The sequence below is a fragment of the Melanotaenia boesemani genome, chromosome 14, assembly GCF_017639745.1.
Source record: "Melanotaenia boesemani isolate fMelBoe1 chromosome 14, fMelBoe1.pri, whole genome shotgun sequence".
Classification (NCBI taxonomy): Eukaryota; Metazoa; Chordata; class Actinopteri; order Atheriniformes; family Melanotaeniidae; genus Melanotaenia; species Melanotaenia boesemani.
In genome coordinates, this window is record NC_055695.1 from 33818969 (window position 1) to 33836217 (window position 17249).

Below are 17249 nucleotides of genomic sequence, written 5' to 3' on the forward strand. Positions count from 1 at the left end.
GAGCTGCAGGTTCTGTGTCAGAGCCGGTTACCTTGGCAACACGTCACGAAATAGTCCAGTAAAAAACAACATTAACGCATTAATAATTTAATATTTTTTTCTTTCTTAATGGACCATGGTATAAGCAGGACTTAAACCATGCTCCGCGTCGTCCGTTAATTTATGATAACGGCCACCTCGTCGGGCATTATCCCTTTCTTAATGAAGCGTGTGGACAAAAATATTTAAACAGAAGTGGTGTGAAATGTTCCAGACTAATTAAAAAACAAAATACACTTAAAACAACTGAACTAAAAAAATAATATTGACAGAATTTTTATTTTATTTATTATGTTTTTTTTTATTTATTTGCTGTTCTAAACATTTTTAAGTCGTCTTTTTATAAATTTCTGTCTTTCCCTCTACATCCCTCTTTATAACAGCATCCATTACAACTATATGTACCAGGCTGATGATGCTAATTAGTGACTTGTAGGACAGCCAATAGCTGCTGTTCTTACTGAGGAGTGGGAACAGCGTCTGGAGGAGCATCAGTCCTGAAGTTGTTTATTACCAAAAACTACATGGACCAGTCGTACCATGCCCTGTGGGGGAAGATGGGGACAAAGTTTTCTGCTTCGACTACAAAGAAAAATCAGTTCAAATCTGATTTTATTTGATTTGACAAGTTCTACGTCTACTTGTTTTGTATCAGTGTTTGTGTTTTTTGTAAAGTGAATTGTAAAGATTGTAATTTCTGAATTTATTGTTAAAGTTTTTATCACTAATACGGTGAAAATGAGAAGAAATGTGAATTTTTGCTTTGCAAGGTGATTTCAGTGTGGCCCCTAAATTTTCTGCTTGGGCTCTTAAAAATTTAAGTTAGGGGACGCTGTGCTCCTCGTAAAAGAAGTTAGTCTGGAGTGCTGGTTTATGCTGTGTGTGTCTTTACACTGTGTGTGTGGAAGTGTGTGTGTGTGTACAATATATTTTTGTCAGGTGATGGATAGTAGAGATGCAGAAGTAGATGCAGGAGGAAACGATGGAAGGGGGAGTGTGGGAGGAGATGGAGGAGAGGCTGGAGATGGAGGAGGGAGAGTAGGAGAAGCTGGAGGAGATGGAGGAGAGGCTGGAGATGGAGGCTCAGAGGGGAGGTTGAAAAGAAGAAACATGTTAATCATGACATGAAGCATTGTGACAAATTTTAGTGATGATAATCTGGATCTGAGCTTCAACGTTCAAACACCAGACATCCTGAGAGGCATGCTGCCTGATGTCAGAGGTCAGGTGATCGGGTGGAGGTCCTTGTTGACCGGGTGGATGTTTTTAACCAGGTGGAGGTTCTTGTGAGGCTGTTGTTGATCGTTCCAACATGTGTTTGGAAACTTTGCTTGAGGTCTTTATGTTGACCCTTCTGTGGTTTGCTGTTCACTTTTCATTTACAAAAAAATCAATGGTTCTGTTTCACTTGTTTAAAATAAAATTAATACTTCACTACTTTCACTGAATAATGGACATTTTATTCAGTTTCTTCCCTCCTGTGTGAAACCTGCCCACCATCGGGTGGAGCTCTGTAAATGATGATATTCCATAAATAGGTAAAACTGGTGGTACTGAGTTGGTGTGAAGTTGACTAATAAGGTGAAACATAGAACTGGATGATAATGTTTTACTGTTTTACAACCAGTCAAACCAAAAAAAGAACATCAAGCTTAGAAGCAGCAACAGAAAAGCAGAAGAACTAGAAAACACGGTGAGCTGAAAGATTAGTTTAATATAAAAAGTACTTCTGTCCCCCTCCTCTGAAATCGAACTTCTTCCCTCGGTGAGGGTAATGGGGACCTCACACCTGGTTCCTCTGTGCCCTGCCAGGGGTGGGCAGGGGGGGTGGTTGCCCCAGGACCTGGGACCCGGATGGACTGCCACATTTGGGTGGGATGTGATCTTGATTTGGTTATTTTTTAGGAACTCTTGATCACTGTCAGCGCTGTTTTTTGTAAAAGCCGTAGGAAACTTTCTGGTGTGTTTGTGTACAAGCTTAACAGTTTGTTAGTGTGGATTGAAGGTTCGTTGCTTCTGTCTGTGGTGTTTTTATCTCTTTCTTCTTTTCTTCTTTGCTTCTTTTTGCTGTCTTCCTTCTTTTTCTGTCTCCTCGGTCAGGTCCAACAAGGTTACATAGATTCCATGATTCAAAGTCAATAAATGAATCAGATGATCAAGAGGAGCCTTAAACCCATAACCCTCCCCTTGCCAGAGCAAATTTGTTCAGCACAACACAGCAACCAGACTATGATTCTGCTTCCTATGAGGCTGAACAGGTTAAAAAGAAAGACTTAGACTGAGCTGTTAAAGTGCCGACCCTGCAGGTTTTCTAGGCCTTTAAAGGAAACAGGAAACGTTTTAATAGTCTGCATCTGTCATTAGTTTGTATCAGAGCTCCAACGTGTGAGCTTCTTAAAGAGAAAACGTTTGAGTCCCGTGATAAACTTGACGTCTAAATCCAGACTGCTGGATCATACAGGCCGAGTCCACAATAGATTTACATTATTTTGCTGCTCCACAAATATTTATAGTGCATAAAAACACGTAAAAGCTAACTAGGTGACTTGTTTGGACGGGGTGTCCATCTCCCCTCTCTGTAAGGACAGTGCAGCTGGACAGCCACGAAAGAGACAGAGGACGCTGGGACCAGGAGAACGGAGGGAAGTCACATTTTCTTTCTTTCTTTTTATAGAAAAATAAAAACAAAGTCTTATTAACCACAGCTAATTTTGGATGAATGAAGCAGCTCGCAGGCTGTACGTGATGTTTCCATCTATTTAGTTTCTATTCTGAATTTGGTGACATGATTTCAGGTGTGATACCGTCCTGGTGCACGCTGAGGAGCACGTTGCCTTCACTCAGCATCTCGTCTGCTGCTTGGAGACCTGTTTCCTCACCACAGCGTGAGCTTTCCTGACACCACTGTGGAGGCTTGTTCGATGCTGGACAAGGCCAAGCTCAAAACAGAACATTTTCAGCTCTTGGACATGTTCTCAGATGCGTGCACTCCGTCCTCTGACGGAAACTTGGATTAAAGCTCTTCTTCAGAGGCTCAAGACCTTCCTGAGAAACTATGGCACAGAATGGCCTCAGGGCCTTGGCTCTGCTCTCCATGGAGAAGAAAATTGTGAGGGACATTCCTGACTTTAAGAAAAGGGTCATTGAGAGGTTTGCCATGCAGAAGGAGAGGAAAGAATTTCCTCTGCAAGTGAACAGATAAACTTTACATAACTTTGCAGAAATGAAAAAAGGGTGCTTCTCAGTATCCAAATGAAGGAGAGCAAACTACTCTGACGGAACCATTAATTTGACTCACATCTCAGATGAAAGTATGTGAATCTTCATCAGAGCCTCTGACCACAGGGGGGTGATCGTGAACATTTCTCTGCGTGTACATCTTAGAAGTCCTGAAAACTCTTGTCTGACTTTGTCATAATGCAGGTACAGTACAGGCACACATTGTGATAGCTATCAGAGATGACCTCTGTGTTCCTGGCTGCATGAGGGTGACATGTTGGAAAAGCCAGAGGAGGATGTCACATTCAGGTGTTTTCACCATTTCTGATAGCTATGAGAATGTGTGACTTTACTGTACCTGCATTGTAATAAACTCAGACTTGCATACAAGACGTCGCTCCTCTTCTTAAGGCACATTTATTCTCACGCGGCATCTGCGGCGCCGCTACAGGTGCTGTGCAGGTCCATGGAGGCCTGACGTGCCACCCCTTCCACACCTGACGTGGCAACCCTGCCTACGCAGATGGTTATGAGGAGGTACTCCCTTGTGATTGGTCAGTTTGGGATTACGAGTTTCCAGATTTCTGGATCTTCAGGCTGAATTTGTGTGGTAACCTCCATTTTTAAAAAAAGCACCCAATGAATCAAGTTGATGAAAAGCTGATCGAATTATTTCTTCATTATCTTCCACAAGCTAATAAAGACACCTGAACCGTACTGGATGCAGTTGTGTTTTAAAACAAGAAATACCACCGAACTGAAGAGAAACATCAAAACAACTCCGACATGGTGAGTTTACCAGCTGATTAACTACCCCTGCTGCCACCTCAGGTTAGGAGGAGAAACTGCAACACTGACACCAAAACGACGTGTAGTCCCTACCTCGAGTGCAAGAGCAAACCTCACCAACATCGGCTACGCCGTAACCGACCGCACGCAGACGCCGCACGAGCATAAATCTGCATTAAGCACATGCAGAGAAATGTACACTGTTGACCTGTGGTAACAGATTCTATGGGTCACAGGTTTTGTTGTAGCACCGGTAACGTGACCCTAGTCTTGTGTGAATTACCCTGAGTCTACAAGATCTTAGCATATATGCACACAACTGGTTCCTGTCGCCTCCTTCCAAAATCGGCTGCTCTGGCTGAGATGTCTCTTTTCAGATGTTTGTGGACTTACATCTCACCTGTAAAATATTTTGCAGCACATTAGCGCTCATATTAGTAGCTAATGCTAAGTCGCCCAGTGCGCCACATTCCACAACAGGAAGTGATGTCACCAGAATAATAAATCCCACATGGTCATTTAAAGCCACATTTCCTCCTTTTATCAAACATTAAACCGTCTGATGCTATTTATCCAATTACATGACGCCATGTCATTGCTCTGCTCTCTTGTGCACGCAGTGAGCCACAACACACAGACACGTGCACGCGTAGGAAAACACGTCAACCACAGCTGAAAATCAGACAAAAATATTTCTAGTTTCTAGATTTTCTCAGGCAGAGAATCTAGGAAATTGTTCTGGTATTCAGAAATCATGTAGAGCCGGGCCAGCTCGTTTCCTCTGGACCACCGGCACTGACCACGAGGAGACAGAACTGTGGAGCGATCTGAAGCCCAAGGAAGTCGGCAACAGGATGGTCGGGAGTTAGAGTAAGAAGAAGGACTCACTGAAGTGTTTGTCCTTTCCAGGAAACATGGGTCCAGGTAAATCCAGGTACTGAACAGGGGCCTGAGACAAAAGGCAAGGTCAGGAGCAGGCAGGGTTGAAGCCGGTGACATCATCAGACAGGACTGGGGACTACAAAGCAATTGGTCAGGAACAGGCAGGGGGTGACACCGGGGAACAGCTCGGGAACCAAACGCTAGAGAGTCAGGCATTGGAAGCTCAAAGACAATCTGGCAAATAGTGAGACAGGACAGGTTGTATAGGGGCACTGATGAGGTAACTAGCCAAGCAGGAGGTCACGGCGAGTGTGACAGCTGTGAATCGAATCGAGCCCTAGTCCTCATGGTCCACTGCCTGCAGACTTTCCATGTTTCCCTGCTTCAACACGCCTGAATCAAATTAACGGCTTGTTCAGAGCTGGTCAGACATCCATTTAATCTGAACCAGGTGTGTTGCAGCAGGGAAACATGCAGTACCTGCAGGATAGTGGGTTCCTGGCTGATCATTTAAAAACAAAGAAGGAGAAAACAACCATCTCTTCTGTCATTAATCACTTTTTCTTAGCGAACAAGCTGCAGTATATCTCCAAATGGCTTAAACCTAGTGCCCTGGATGAACCATGGTTATATGTAGAGCAAGCTTTGTGTGAGGATTTGTTTTATACACAAATGTGTCGCAGCCAACACGTAGGTCGTAACATTATTAAATTTGCAGATGACTCAGTTATGGTGTCCTTACTGAGCAGTGATGTGATCCCGGACCTGTGGTGAAGGAATTCACCAACTGGTGCAGGTCATCCCGCATCGACATTCAGAAGAATCCTCCGAACATCTCTCCTGTCAGGACGGAGAACCAGGCAGTAGAGCTGGTTAACTCTTATAAATACCTGGACACCCACCTGGATGACAGGCTGAACTTTGACCTTCATGTGGACGCTGTTTACAGGAAGTTTACCAGCGCATGTATTTTTATCGGGAGCTTTGTAGTTTTAATGTTGACAGGACTTTCATGTAAATGTTTTATTCTTGTTTTATTGAATCACTTTTAACCTTCTCTTTTATCTGTTGGTACGACTCCTTTCCCTCATGAACAGAATACAGGGGATTGTTAGACTATGTGGGAAAATTGCAGGGATCTCCCTGAATGACCTTTCGGCCCTGCATCAAGCCAGAGTGTTAAACAAGGCTCGTTCAATCCACCCGTTGGCTCGTGAATTTTTGCTGCTTCCATCAGGGTGCAGGTACATCCTACCAAGATGTAGGACTAATGGACACAAGTACTCTTTTGTCCCTGCAGCCATCGCCCTGTTGAACAAGCAGCTCTAATTATTTATTTATTTATTATTTTTTATCGTAATCCTTTTAGATATTTATTGTTATTTGTGTGTTTGTGACTGATTGTTTTTACTGCTGGCTGTAAAACAAATTACCCTCACGGGATAATAAAGATTCCTTGAACCTTGAACCTTGATCTGTTTATCTCTGACCTGCCATTCATCAGCTCAACCATCAAAACACATACGTGTTTTAAAAGCATCAATATCAGTTCCTCTTTAGTGGCTTGGTGGGATTTTCTAAAAATAACCAAATCCTCACTTTTTCCATGTAAGTTTACACCCCTCTGGAACAACCCTGACATCCTGCAAAACAAAAAGCCGATTAATTTCACTCAATGGAAAAATAAAGGAATAAAACAGTTAGAACATATAATAGAAAATGGAAACTTCTTCTCATTTAATATTCTCACTTCACAATATGGAATCAGTAGCAAAACATTTTTAGAATATCACCAGCTTAAATCTATTATATGTAAAAAATATACCATTAATCAATTAAACTTACAGCTACCTATTAGGGTGGCAGAATTCATGAATCTCAATGCCCCAAAGCTATTATCAAAAACATATAGACTATTATCCAAACTAGAAGACTCAATCTGTCTTCCAACTTCAAAATGGGAGGGTGACTTATCCAGTAACTTTAATAAAGATAAATGGTCACAAATATGTTTAAACACCTTTAAAATGACTAAGAATTCAAATATGCAACTAATACAATTCAAAATTCTGCATAGAACTCATTATACAGGACAAAGGATGTTCAGGATGGGTCTGTCACAATCAAACATCTGCACACACTGCAATGAAAACACACCTGACAACTGTCTCCATGCCTTGTGGTCCTGCACACCTGTCCGCAGGTTCTGGCTTCAGGTATGTGTGGACATGTCAACATGGTTTAAATGTAATATTCCTACAATCCCCGCACTATGTCTACTAGGTGACTTGGGTGACATTAATATGGCAATTAACTCTGCACACATGATACGCACAGCATTATGCATCACAAAGAAAACTATCCTTGTGAACTGGAAAAACAAAAATAATCTGTGTATTCACCAGTTTAGGAACTGCTGTGCTTCGGCCCCGGGTCGGGTGGCCGGGTTACTTTGGGGCAGGTTGGGTTCTGGGCTCTGGTGCCTGGGGGTAACCCCCCTCTCTTGGGGATGGAGGGGTCTGTATGTGCTGGGGTCTGGTGCTGCCATGGTGTGGGTTGGTGCACTCCCTGTTTGGTTGCCGCCCTGGGACCCAGGGTATGGCCAAGGGCCAGGAGGGGTGTAGGGGTTTGAGGTGGGGCAGAGTGGGGTTCGGGGGATTGTAGGGGGAGGTGCTCACCACTTCTCCCCACTGATTGCTCCTTATTCCTCGTACTTTGCATGCTGATACAGTCACTGAGTGGGTTTATACGTTAAGAGATATTTTTGTTTTTTCTCTTTGAGTGTGTATCTGGTACTTCGATTGTTGTGATACGTTTGTGATGTTTGTTTTTTTTTGTTTGTTTTTTTTATTATGATTTAGGAACTTGATCACTGGCAGCTCTGTTTTCTCTGCAAAAGCTGTAGGAAATGTTTTCGGTGTGTTTTTTGTTCAAGTGTAGCAGGTTGTGTGGCGATGGATTGAGCGGTCATTGCCTTCCATTTGTGTTTTGTCTCCTCTTGCTGCTTTCTGCTTTTCCTTTTGCTGTCTTCCTTCTTTTTCTGTCCCCTCCGTTCAGGTCCAGCAAAGTTCCATAATTCAAAGTACATAAATAACAGTAAATAAATAAATGAGTCAGATTATCAAGAGAATGCATAAAACTCCCCTTGGCAGAGCAGATTTCTTCCATACAGCAAGCAGACTATCATTCGGCTTGCTAAGATGCTGGACAGGACAGGTAAAAAATAATCATCATCATCATCGTCTTCATATTAGACCTCTGACCCAGACCACACGTACACATGACTAGTGGTGGTTGTGGTGGTTTACCCACCATACAGCTAGACTCAGTTTCTGTAGTTTGAGTTCCTGCTACTGATGTTATATCACGAATGTCGGATGTTTCTGTTGAACCATGAGATGGTAATTCCTTCATCTCTGACTAGATCTACTAGCAGTGGTAGTTTTACCACAATATAATCAACTAGTGTGTGTGTTAGCTGTGGTCTGGGTCTGATGATGCCTAAATGTAAGATGATGAAGAGGACTGTTTAGATACAAGTTGTCAGTGGACCCGAACATTCAGGGCTCCGTTCATGGGTCAGACTCTTCTTTGGTGATGAATCATCTTGTTGGAGAACAGCCTGGTGTAGAGTAAATATTGACATACTGAACAGGTGGACATGTGCATCCAGAAGGTTAGAGAGGGTCAAATAAAGTTCACCCGGAAAGGTTACAGGTGGTTTTAGGATCTGGATCATCTGCAGAGGTTTAACTGAGCATGCAGGCAGGCCAGCCAGTAAGGAGTTGCAGTAGTCAATGCGTGAAATGACCAGAGCCTGGACCAGGAGCTGGGTCGTGTGTTCAGTCAGGTAGGGTCTGATCCTCCTGATGTTGTAGAGAGCAAATCGGCAAGACCGGGAAACCGAGGCAACATGGTCCTTAAAGGTCAGCTGGTTGTCTACCATGACACCAAGATTCCTGGTAGAGGATGTAGGCACAAGCGCGATGGAGTCAAGCTGCACGCTTATCTGTGGCGGTAAAGAAGGATTGGCTGGAAAGACAATAAGCTCGGTCTTGAACAGATTTAGCTGAAGGTGGCGATCCTTCATCCATGCAGAGATATCTGCAACATGCTGATATTCGCATTGAGACGTTGTGTCGTCAGGTGGGAAAGAAAGGAAAAGCTGAGTGGCATCTGCATAGCAGTGGTAGGAGAAACCATGAGAGTTAATGCCTGCACCGAGTGAGGAGGTGTATAGTGAAAAGAGAAGAGGGCCAAGCACCGAGCCCTAAATGCAAGTTATTTATCACTTTAGTAAAGGGTCAAGCTGGTAAAACGTACTGAAGGTTGGCTCCACTTTTATGGGCTCAGTATAAAGTCATAAAGGTGTTGCAGCTGTAAATGACTGCAAATAATTTCAGTTTGAATTTTTAAATCAAGTTTGTCATCCTGCAAAAAAAATCTGCCTGAAATAAAGTTTGTGGATGTGCAGAAAAGGATTTGCATGGTTGTAAAAGACATTAGTATTTGTGGAAATAAAAGTTCTTTTGCAAACATCCTGTCCACAGATGCAAAGCACAAAACTGCGTGCAAGACGCGCTGTGTCCCAATTCAGGGTCTGCACACTTCGAAGTGCGCAGACTACGTAGGCTACAGAGTGTCCTCCGTAGTCTACACACTTCGAAGTCTGCTTAACGTTCGTGAAATGGGACAGCCTACCTAGTCTAGAAGAATTTCCCATAGCAACAACACAGGACGTTTAATCACTTAAACCTCTGAAATTACTCGTAGGAAACGTCAGTAGACGCTGAACACGGAGCGGCAACACCGACAGTTTAAAAAAAAAAAAAAAAAAGAAAGAAAAACACAGTTTGAGGCTCTGTTGTTTTCCAGCCGGTACACACTTCATTAACCCCTTAAAAGTCACTGAATATCAAATATTACCGAATTTTAATGTCACCATTTAACAAACATGCTTTAAATGTACTTGGTTTTGTAACGTTTATACTAAAGTGTAGTTAAAAAAACGAACTTTTTTTAAAATAAAACTTTATTTAAACTTAATACGACTCTTCTGAGGTTGCTGATTCGCCACCGTCCTGTGTGCAATGAATTGTGGGAGAAAAGAGGCCGTGAAGGATGCATCACCAGCATCCTTCGTTTGAGGCCAAACGAAGTGCGGATTCGAAGGGTGGATTCGGAGGGTCCTTCAAATTCTGTGAATTGGGACAGTACTTCGCGCACCGCGATGACGTATGTGGCCGACGAATCCGCACTTCGAAGTGTGCAGACCCTGAATTGGGACACACCCAAGTTGCAGTTGCGAATGTTCTCCATCTTTTTATGTCTGATTGGATCGTGATTATTCAACTGCCCAGTCAGAAAGCAGACAGCTTCCTGTCCTTCTCCAACGCTGCATGCTCTTAAAGGGGAGGAGCTACATTATAAAGACGGACAACCAGAGAGGTTTATTAAATGACACTGGCTGCGACAGCCTCTGTGACAAAATGAATGTGATGATGTTTGTTACATTATCAAACAAAATGATATGATGCAGTCCAAGTGTGGATCTGCAAAGTGAATGTGATAAACCGTCGGAGTTGGAGAACGTCTCTGCTGATGGAGACATCCTTCACACATGGAGTAAACCTTACGTAGTAACTTAAAGAACGAACACAGGAGAACTCTTGTGCTGCACCCAGACATGGTGGCGTCGTTCTTTTTATTTAACTCTGATCGGGACTCAGACAACAAAACGAAGCACATACCTGCAAAGATTGTCTATTAATGACAGACATCGCACTCTAACATAAACCGATATTATTCAGTCTGAGTGCTTCGGACGCTCTTTCTGCAAACCACCACTTTCTCCTCCACCCAGTCTTGCCTCCAGCTGGCCTCCGTGCGCTGCAGTAACTATTTCAACGGTGCTTGGATTGCGAGGTAGCTGCTGTTGCATTAGGACAATCATCATGGTTCTCCTGTGTGCCTCCAAAAACAAGCGCCGCTTGTACGTGGCTGTTGGCCCCCTGAGTAGTGGTGGGATGTACCAAAGCCCAGTAGGTGATACAGTTTTTGGACTGTATGTGGAGCTGGATGCTGCCAGCTGATGCAGCCGAAGCACTGCTGAAATTGGAACTGCGGTGCATGGAGGCCAGCTGGAGGAAAATGCAGTAGCTTAAAAAAAGCGCTAACATCAATGCTGTTAGCATTAGGTATTTAACATGGTAAATATTTAAATAACTGAATAATTTCCCAAATACTTTGGTTCTCCTGGTCTGTGAGTCCACAGCCTCTGGAGCTGAGCTTCTTTTTGGAGTAATTTGCTGAAGAGTCCTGGTTAAAGTGTCCAGGTTGGTAAAACAGTCTGTTTAAACAGGTATTCACTGACTTTTTCTAGAGCATTGCTCTTAAAAATGAAGTTGATCCAGGCAGCTCACAACTCTTCCGATTCTGGGAGTTTATGTAGCGATGTACCCCACAGAACAGTCTTCATTGTTCCTGCTGCTTCCTGAAGATGGCGGGGTTGAAGACCAGCAGGGGGAGTTTACTTCCCAGCTGGAGCCATGTCTGAGGAGAACAGCTGAATTTTAAAGTCAGATACTTCCCAGGGTTTTTTTTTTTTTTTTTTTTTTTTTGTACTTTTTGGTACAAAGAGACACTTCCAAGCATTTAGAAAAGAGATTTTTGCATAATATGTCCCCTTTAAAGAATGATTATTAAATGGAGATGTGTGGTAAAACTCCTGTCAGGAGTTTGAGTAAGGTTAGAGACTTCTGAAAGAAAGATATGCTGGCGTTTACTTTCTCTAGCCTACACCTAAAGCACTTCACTCTCATGTTTATTGTCTTATTGGGGCTAAAAATATCTGACGAGTCGCCACTGCTTGTTTCAAATTTTCAATCCGGGTATTACTCTAATCTGTTTACTGTTCAGAGAATCACAGTTTTTGTTATTTTTCTTTATAAGAACAGCACTTGCTCTGTTTGGCTTCACATCTGGGAGCTGATAACTGACGATTAGAAAGTTTCTGAGTTTTCTAGTGCATGCTTGGCTGGTTTGCGTTGACAGGTTAGATGTTAAGCTCATTTCTGTGGAGTGTGGTTTCATTCCCTCCCTTGCAGGTGTCCAACTTCTGAGAAGGAAAAAGGAAAAACTAGATTAGTAATTTCCCTGAGCCTTTTTAAAAAGAAAGCACTGTCATGTTTGGTGTTTCTCCTTGTGAGGAGTTCATAGTTTGCTTTTTATGTGCAGACCCCAGCAGGGTCACTCCATGTGGCTCGTCCAACACTGTGCCAGAGACATCCTGGAGGCTCTCGCCTTTCTCCACAAGAAAGGCTACGTCCACGCTGACCTGAAGCCACGCAACATCCTCTGGAGTGCCGACGATGAGTGCTTCAAGCTCATTGACTTCGGCCTCAGCTTCAAACAGGGGAACCAGGTCAGCATGTTGGGATCCGTCCTGGGGAAGTCTGTGAGGTCTTAGTGAAAGTTTTCTGGCATACTGTGGTTAAAAAATAATACAAAAAGACATTAAATTACTCCTGAAACTATGAATTTTTATTCATTTGTACATTCAGGCGACCTGTCGAGGGTGTACCCTGCCTCTCGCCTGGTAATTGCTGGGATAGCTTCCATCTACAGTATAAATATAAAATGGACATTACACTTAATAACTCTTGAAGGATGACATAAATCTCTTTTTTTTCTTTAACATGGACTTGCCTGAGGCAGCAAAAATTGTTTTTCCCCACCTGGTCAATTGAGACATTTTGTTTTTTTCCTCAACACGTCTTCTTTTTTCGGACTAGTCAAAAGAAAATAAAAAAAATAAGGTGTTTATTTCACAAAACATTGTCTGCAAGGACATCCGAATCGCTTGAGAAGTCAACAAAATGTGTTAAATTACAATCAAAACTTCAAAGGTTGTTTTCTCAAAATGAAATCTCCACTTTAGCACACCAGACTGTCCAGTTCTGCTCCTGTTTCTAAAGTCTTGGGGAAGTTTTCTCATTCACAGCCTGATTTATAGAACATTTCATCCCAACACGTGGAAAAAGTTGACACGTTTTTCTAAATCAAGTGGTCAACAGATACATCCAAAATCCCCTCAGTAAAAACTCAATGCCAACAAAATACAAAAATACAGACTTTGAAACTGGAATAATTCAGATTGTTTTTTCTAGAAATGTATTAAAGATAGTACATGTTTGGCCATATAATACCTACTTTGTATGTTTAAACATAAAATTTCAGAAGACTTGTAAGAGAAAAAACAATAGTACGAATGTCTGTAATAAACCAGTAAAGTTTCGTGGTGATCTGCACCTCGTAGTTATAAACCTGCAGAGAATTTCAGAGACTTTCTTCTTCGTCAGGATGTGAAGTACATCCAGACAGATGGGTATCGGGCTCCAGAAGCAGAGCTTCAGAACAGCCTGGCCCAGGCCGGGGTGGAGGGAGACTCGGGCTGCACCGCTGCCGTGGACCTGTGGAGCCTGGGCGTCGTCCTGCTGGAGATGTTCTCAGGAATCAAACTCAAAGACACCGTCCGATCACAGGAGTGGAAGGTACCAGAAAGCTGAAGAGCTGATCAATGGTTGTGATTTAATGCAATCCAAAGGCCTGGAAATGTTGTCACAATTCAGAGTTTTAGATGAACCATGATGTCTGGGTGTTTATCCTGCAGGAAAACTGTGCTGCCATTGTAGATCACATCTTTGCCAGCAGCAGTGTGGCGTATCCTGCCATCCCAGTTTATCACCTCAGAGACCTTATCAAGAGGTAACCCATCACCGTGACATCATTGTCTATTATTGTCTCCAGTCTACTAATTCTCGTATTTACCGTGCTTATGCAGCATGCTTCTGAATGACCCCCGACAAAGATGCACAGCTCAAACTGCCCTCCTGAGCCCCTTCTTCAGTATTCCCTTTGGTAGGTGTTAGCATCTGACCATGATGAGGCTGTTTTGGGTGCTGTTTTTTACATGTATGTGTATTTGTACATACCAGCGCCTCACATTGAAGATCTGGTTCTGCTGCCTTCCCCTGTTCTGCGGCTGCTCAACTTGATTGACGACAGCCACCTGCACAATGAGGACGAGTACGAAGGTACAACACGCCTTTTTGTTGTCATTCCCTCTTGATATTACAGTCATAAAAACATTTACTCTCCTTCTAAAGGTTTTATTCATCAGGATATTTAACAGCAAATCAGTGACTTTTAAAAATAATTTAAATATAACTTTATACAGTGTTTAAAGTCATCCACCACAGTGCTGAAAAAAGACAATTTAACAACTTGTGAGCGCTAATGTGGAATAATAACCATTCAAAAGTAGAGCCCAACGTTTATTTATTTATTTACTTATTTAGTTAGTTATTTATTTACTTACTTACTTACTTTAGGCCGATTCCAATTTTTGGCAGGGAAAAATTCCATTAACTAATTAATCTGTCTATTCATTTAAAAAAATACTGGCAAAATAGTATTTATGCAGCCAGCTGATACTCTTTAATATTAAATTACATTTTCTCTGCTCCATTATCTTCTTGGCCATGAAGTCATGACTCACACTACTGAACCAAACCATGAACCAAAAGAAAAACCAGAGACTCTTTTCTCAGATGTTGAAACATGTTGTCTTTAACAGAGTTGCATTTTAAACATATAATGGTCACAAATATTCTGGAAGGTATGTTCCTACACAACACCGCACTGAGCTGCTGCTACAGCCCGAGTCACGTTCTAGGATTTTCTGACCAAGTAAAACTAGGAGGGACATCATGACAGTAGCTGAAGACAGCGAGTAATGGTGATCATTTTAACTCTTCCCTCCTTTCCGCTTCACATCCATCATCCTTAAATGCGTTTCAACACGCAGCTGTTGGCGTTGTGAACGCTCGGTCTGTACTCTAATATTTTGTAAACTTAAGTTATTTGTGCAGTTACTTACTGGCTTTTAGGCTGTTAGCTAACGCTGTGCTAGGCTGGCATAACCATAGCAATGTTATTGCTAACATAAAAAGACAGGGAGTAACTGAAGCTAGGTTAGCACAACTTTAGCAATGCAACGTAAATGACGTAAAAGCATGACTGACGCAACGAAGCACGGGTCATTATCATGGCACATGGCAAACCTAGTTAAACTAAAACTGGAGACATGCTGAGTCATTCGTAATTTCTCAACATTGTTATAAACCTACCTGTCATCAATCTCCGCTTTGCCTGCCCATGTAGTGCAGCAACACCGAGAAGGAGAGATTATTTTACTCTTTCCTTTTATTCATTTTCCCCATTCCAAGGATTAATTTAGCCTTTCCAAGATTATAAATGCAACCCTTTGTAGTTGTGATGATATACTTCATTTAAATTTAAAATACCAACATGACTGAAGAGTTTTAGTACTTTTGGAGCTACTGTACCGTACTGTATTTCTATCAAAGGTAAAAATGTACAATATATTTTACCAGACATCCTGGAAGACATGAAAGAGGAGTGCCAGAAACACGGCTCAGTGGTTTCTCTGTTCATCCCGAAGGAGAATCCTGGAAAAGGACAGGTAAGAATGTTTTAGACCGGTGGTTAGGTAGTAACATTGTAGACCGGTCATGTAGGAACATTGCAGACCGGTCATGTAGGAACATTGCAGACCGGTCATGTAGGAACATTGCAGACCGGTCATGCAGGAACATTGTAGACCGGTCATGTAGGAACATTGTAGACCGGTCATGTAGGAACATTGCAGACCGGTCATGTAGGAACATTGCAGACCGGTCATGTAGGAACATTGTAGACCGGTCATGTAGAACCTTGTAGACCGGTCATGTAGGAAGATTGCAGACCGGTCAGGTAGGAACATTGCAGACCGATCATGTAGAAACAATGTAGACCGGTCATGTTGGAAGATTGCAGACCGGTCAGGTAGGAACATTGCAGACCGATCATGTAGGAACATTGTAGACCGGTCATGTAGAACCTTGTAGACCGGTCATGTAGGAAGATTGCAGACCAGTCAGGTAGGAACATTGCAGACCGATCATGTAGAAACAATGTAGACCGGTCATGTTGGAAGATTGCAGACCGGTCAGGTAGGAACATTGCAGACCGGTCAGGTAGGAACATTGTAGACCGGTCATGTAGAACCTTGTAGACCGGTCATGTAGGAACATTGTACACTGATCATGTAGAAACAATGTAGACCGGTCATGTAGGAACATTGCAGACCGGTCAGGTAGGAACATCGAAGATCGAAGTCCGGACTTTGAGGATCCGTGTCGTAGACCAATCAAGTAGTAACACTGTAGACCAGTCAGGTAGTAACATTGTAGACCGGTCAGGTAGGCACATTGTAGACCGGTCATGTAGGCACATTGTAGATCAGTCATGTAGGAACATTGTAGACCGGCCATGTAGGAACATTGCAGACCGGTCATGTAGGAACATTGTAGACCAGCCATGTAGGAATATTGTAGACCGGTCAGGTAGGAACATTGCAGACCGGTCAGGTAGGAACATTGCAGAGCGGTCATGTAGGCACACTGTAGACCGGTCATGTAGGCACATTGTAGACCGGTCATGTAGAAACAATGTAGACCGGTCATGTAGGAACATTGCAGACCGGTCAGGTAGGAACATCGAAGATCGAAGTCTGGACTTTGAGGATCCGTGTATTAGACCAATCAAGTAGTAACACTGTAGCCCAGTCAGGTAGTAACATTGTAGACCGGCCAGGTAGGCACATTGTAGACCGGTCATGTAGGCACATTGTAGACCGGTCATGTAGGCACATTGTAGACCGGTCATGTAGGAAACATTGTAGACCGAGTCAGGTAGAAACAATGTAGACCGGTCATGTAGGAACATTGCAGACCGGTCAGGTGAGGAACATCGAAGATCGAAGTCTGGACTTTGAGGATCCGTGTCGTAGACCATCAAGTAGTAACAACTGTACGCCCAGTACAGGTAGTAACATTGTAGACCAGCCAGGTAGGCACATTGTATACCGGTTCATGTAGGAACATTGTAGACCGGTCATGTAGGAACATTGGCAGACCCTACATGTAGGAACATGTGTAGACCCAGTCATGTAGGAACATATTAGACCGGTCAGGTAGGAACATTGTAGACCGGTCATTGTAGAACCTCGTAGACGCGGTGACATGTAGAACCTTGTAGACCCGGTCATGTAGGAACATTATAGACTGATCATAGTAGAAACAATGTAGACCCGGTGCATGTAGGAAGATTGCAGACCGGCCAGGTAGGAACATTGCAGACCAGTCAGGTAGGAACATTGCAGGACCCGGTCATGTAGGCACACAGGCCTGTAGACC

The 17249-nt window shown here is 43.0% G+C and overlaps 1 protein-coding gene across 1 annotated transcript in view; it reads left to right on the forward strand.

Annotated features, from left to right (window-relative positions):
• Window positions 1-17249, forward strand: part of uhmk1 (U2AF homology motif (UHM) kinase 1) — a 28286-nt gene that overhangs the window by 6400 nt on the left and 4637 nt on the right. Inside the window, exons 3-8 of the mRNA XM_042007257.1 lie at window positions 12166-12352; window positions 13290-13481; window positions 13601-13695; window positions 13772-13848; window positions 13926-14024; window positions 15387-15475. Of these exons, the coding sequence (XP_041863191.1) occupies window positions 12166-12352; window positions 13290-13481; window positions 13601-13695; window positions 13772-13848; window positions 13926-14024; window positions 15387-15475 (739 nt within the window). The remainder of the gene's footprint in view (window positions 1-12165; window positions 12353-13289; window positions 13482-13600; window positions 13696-13771; window positions 13849-13925; window positions 14025-15386; window positions 15476-17249) is intronic.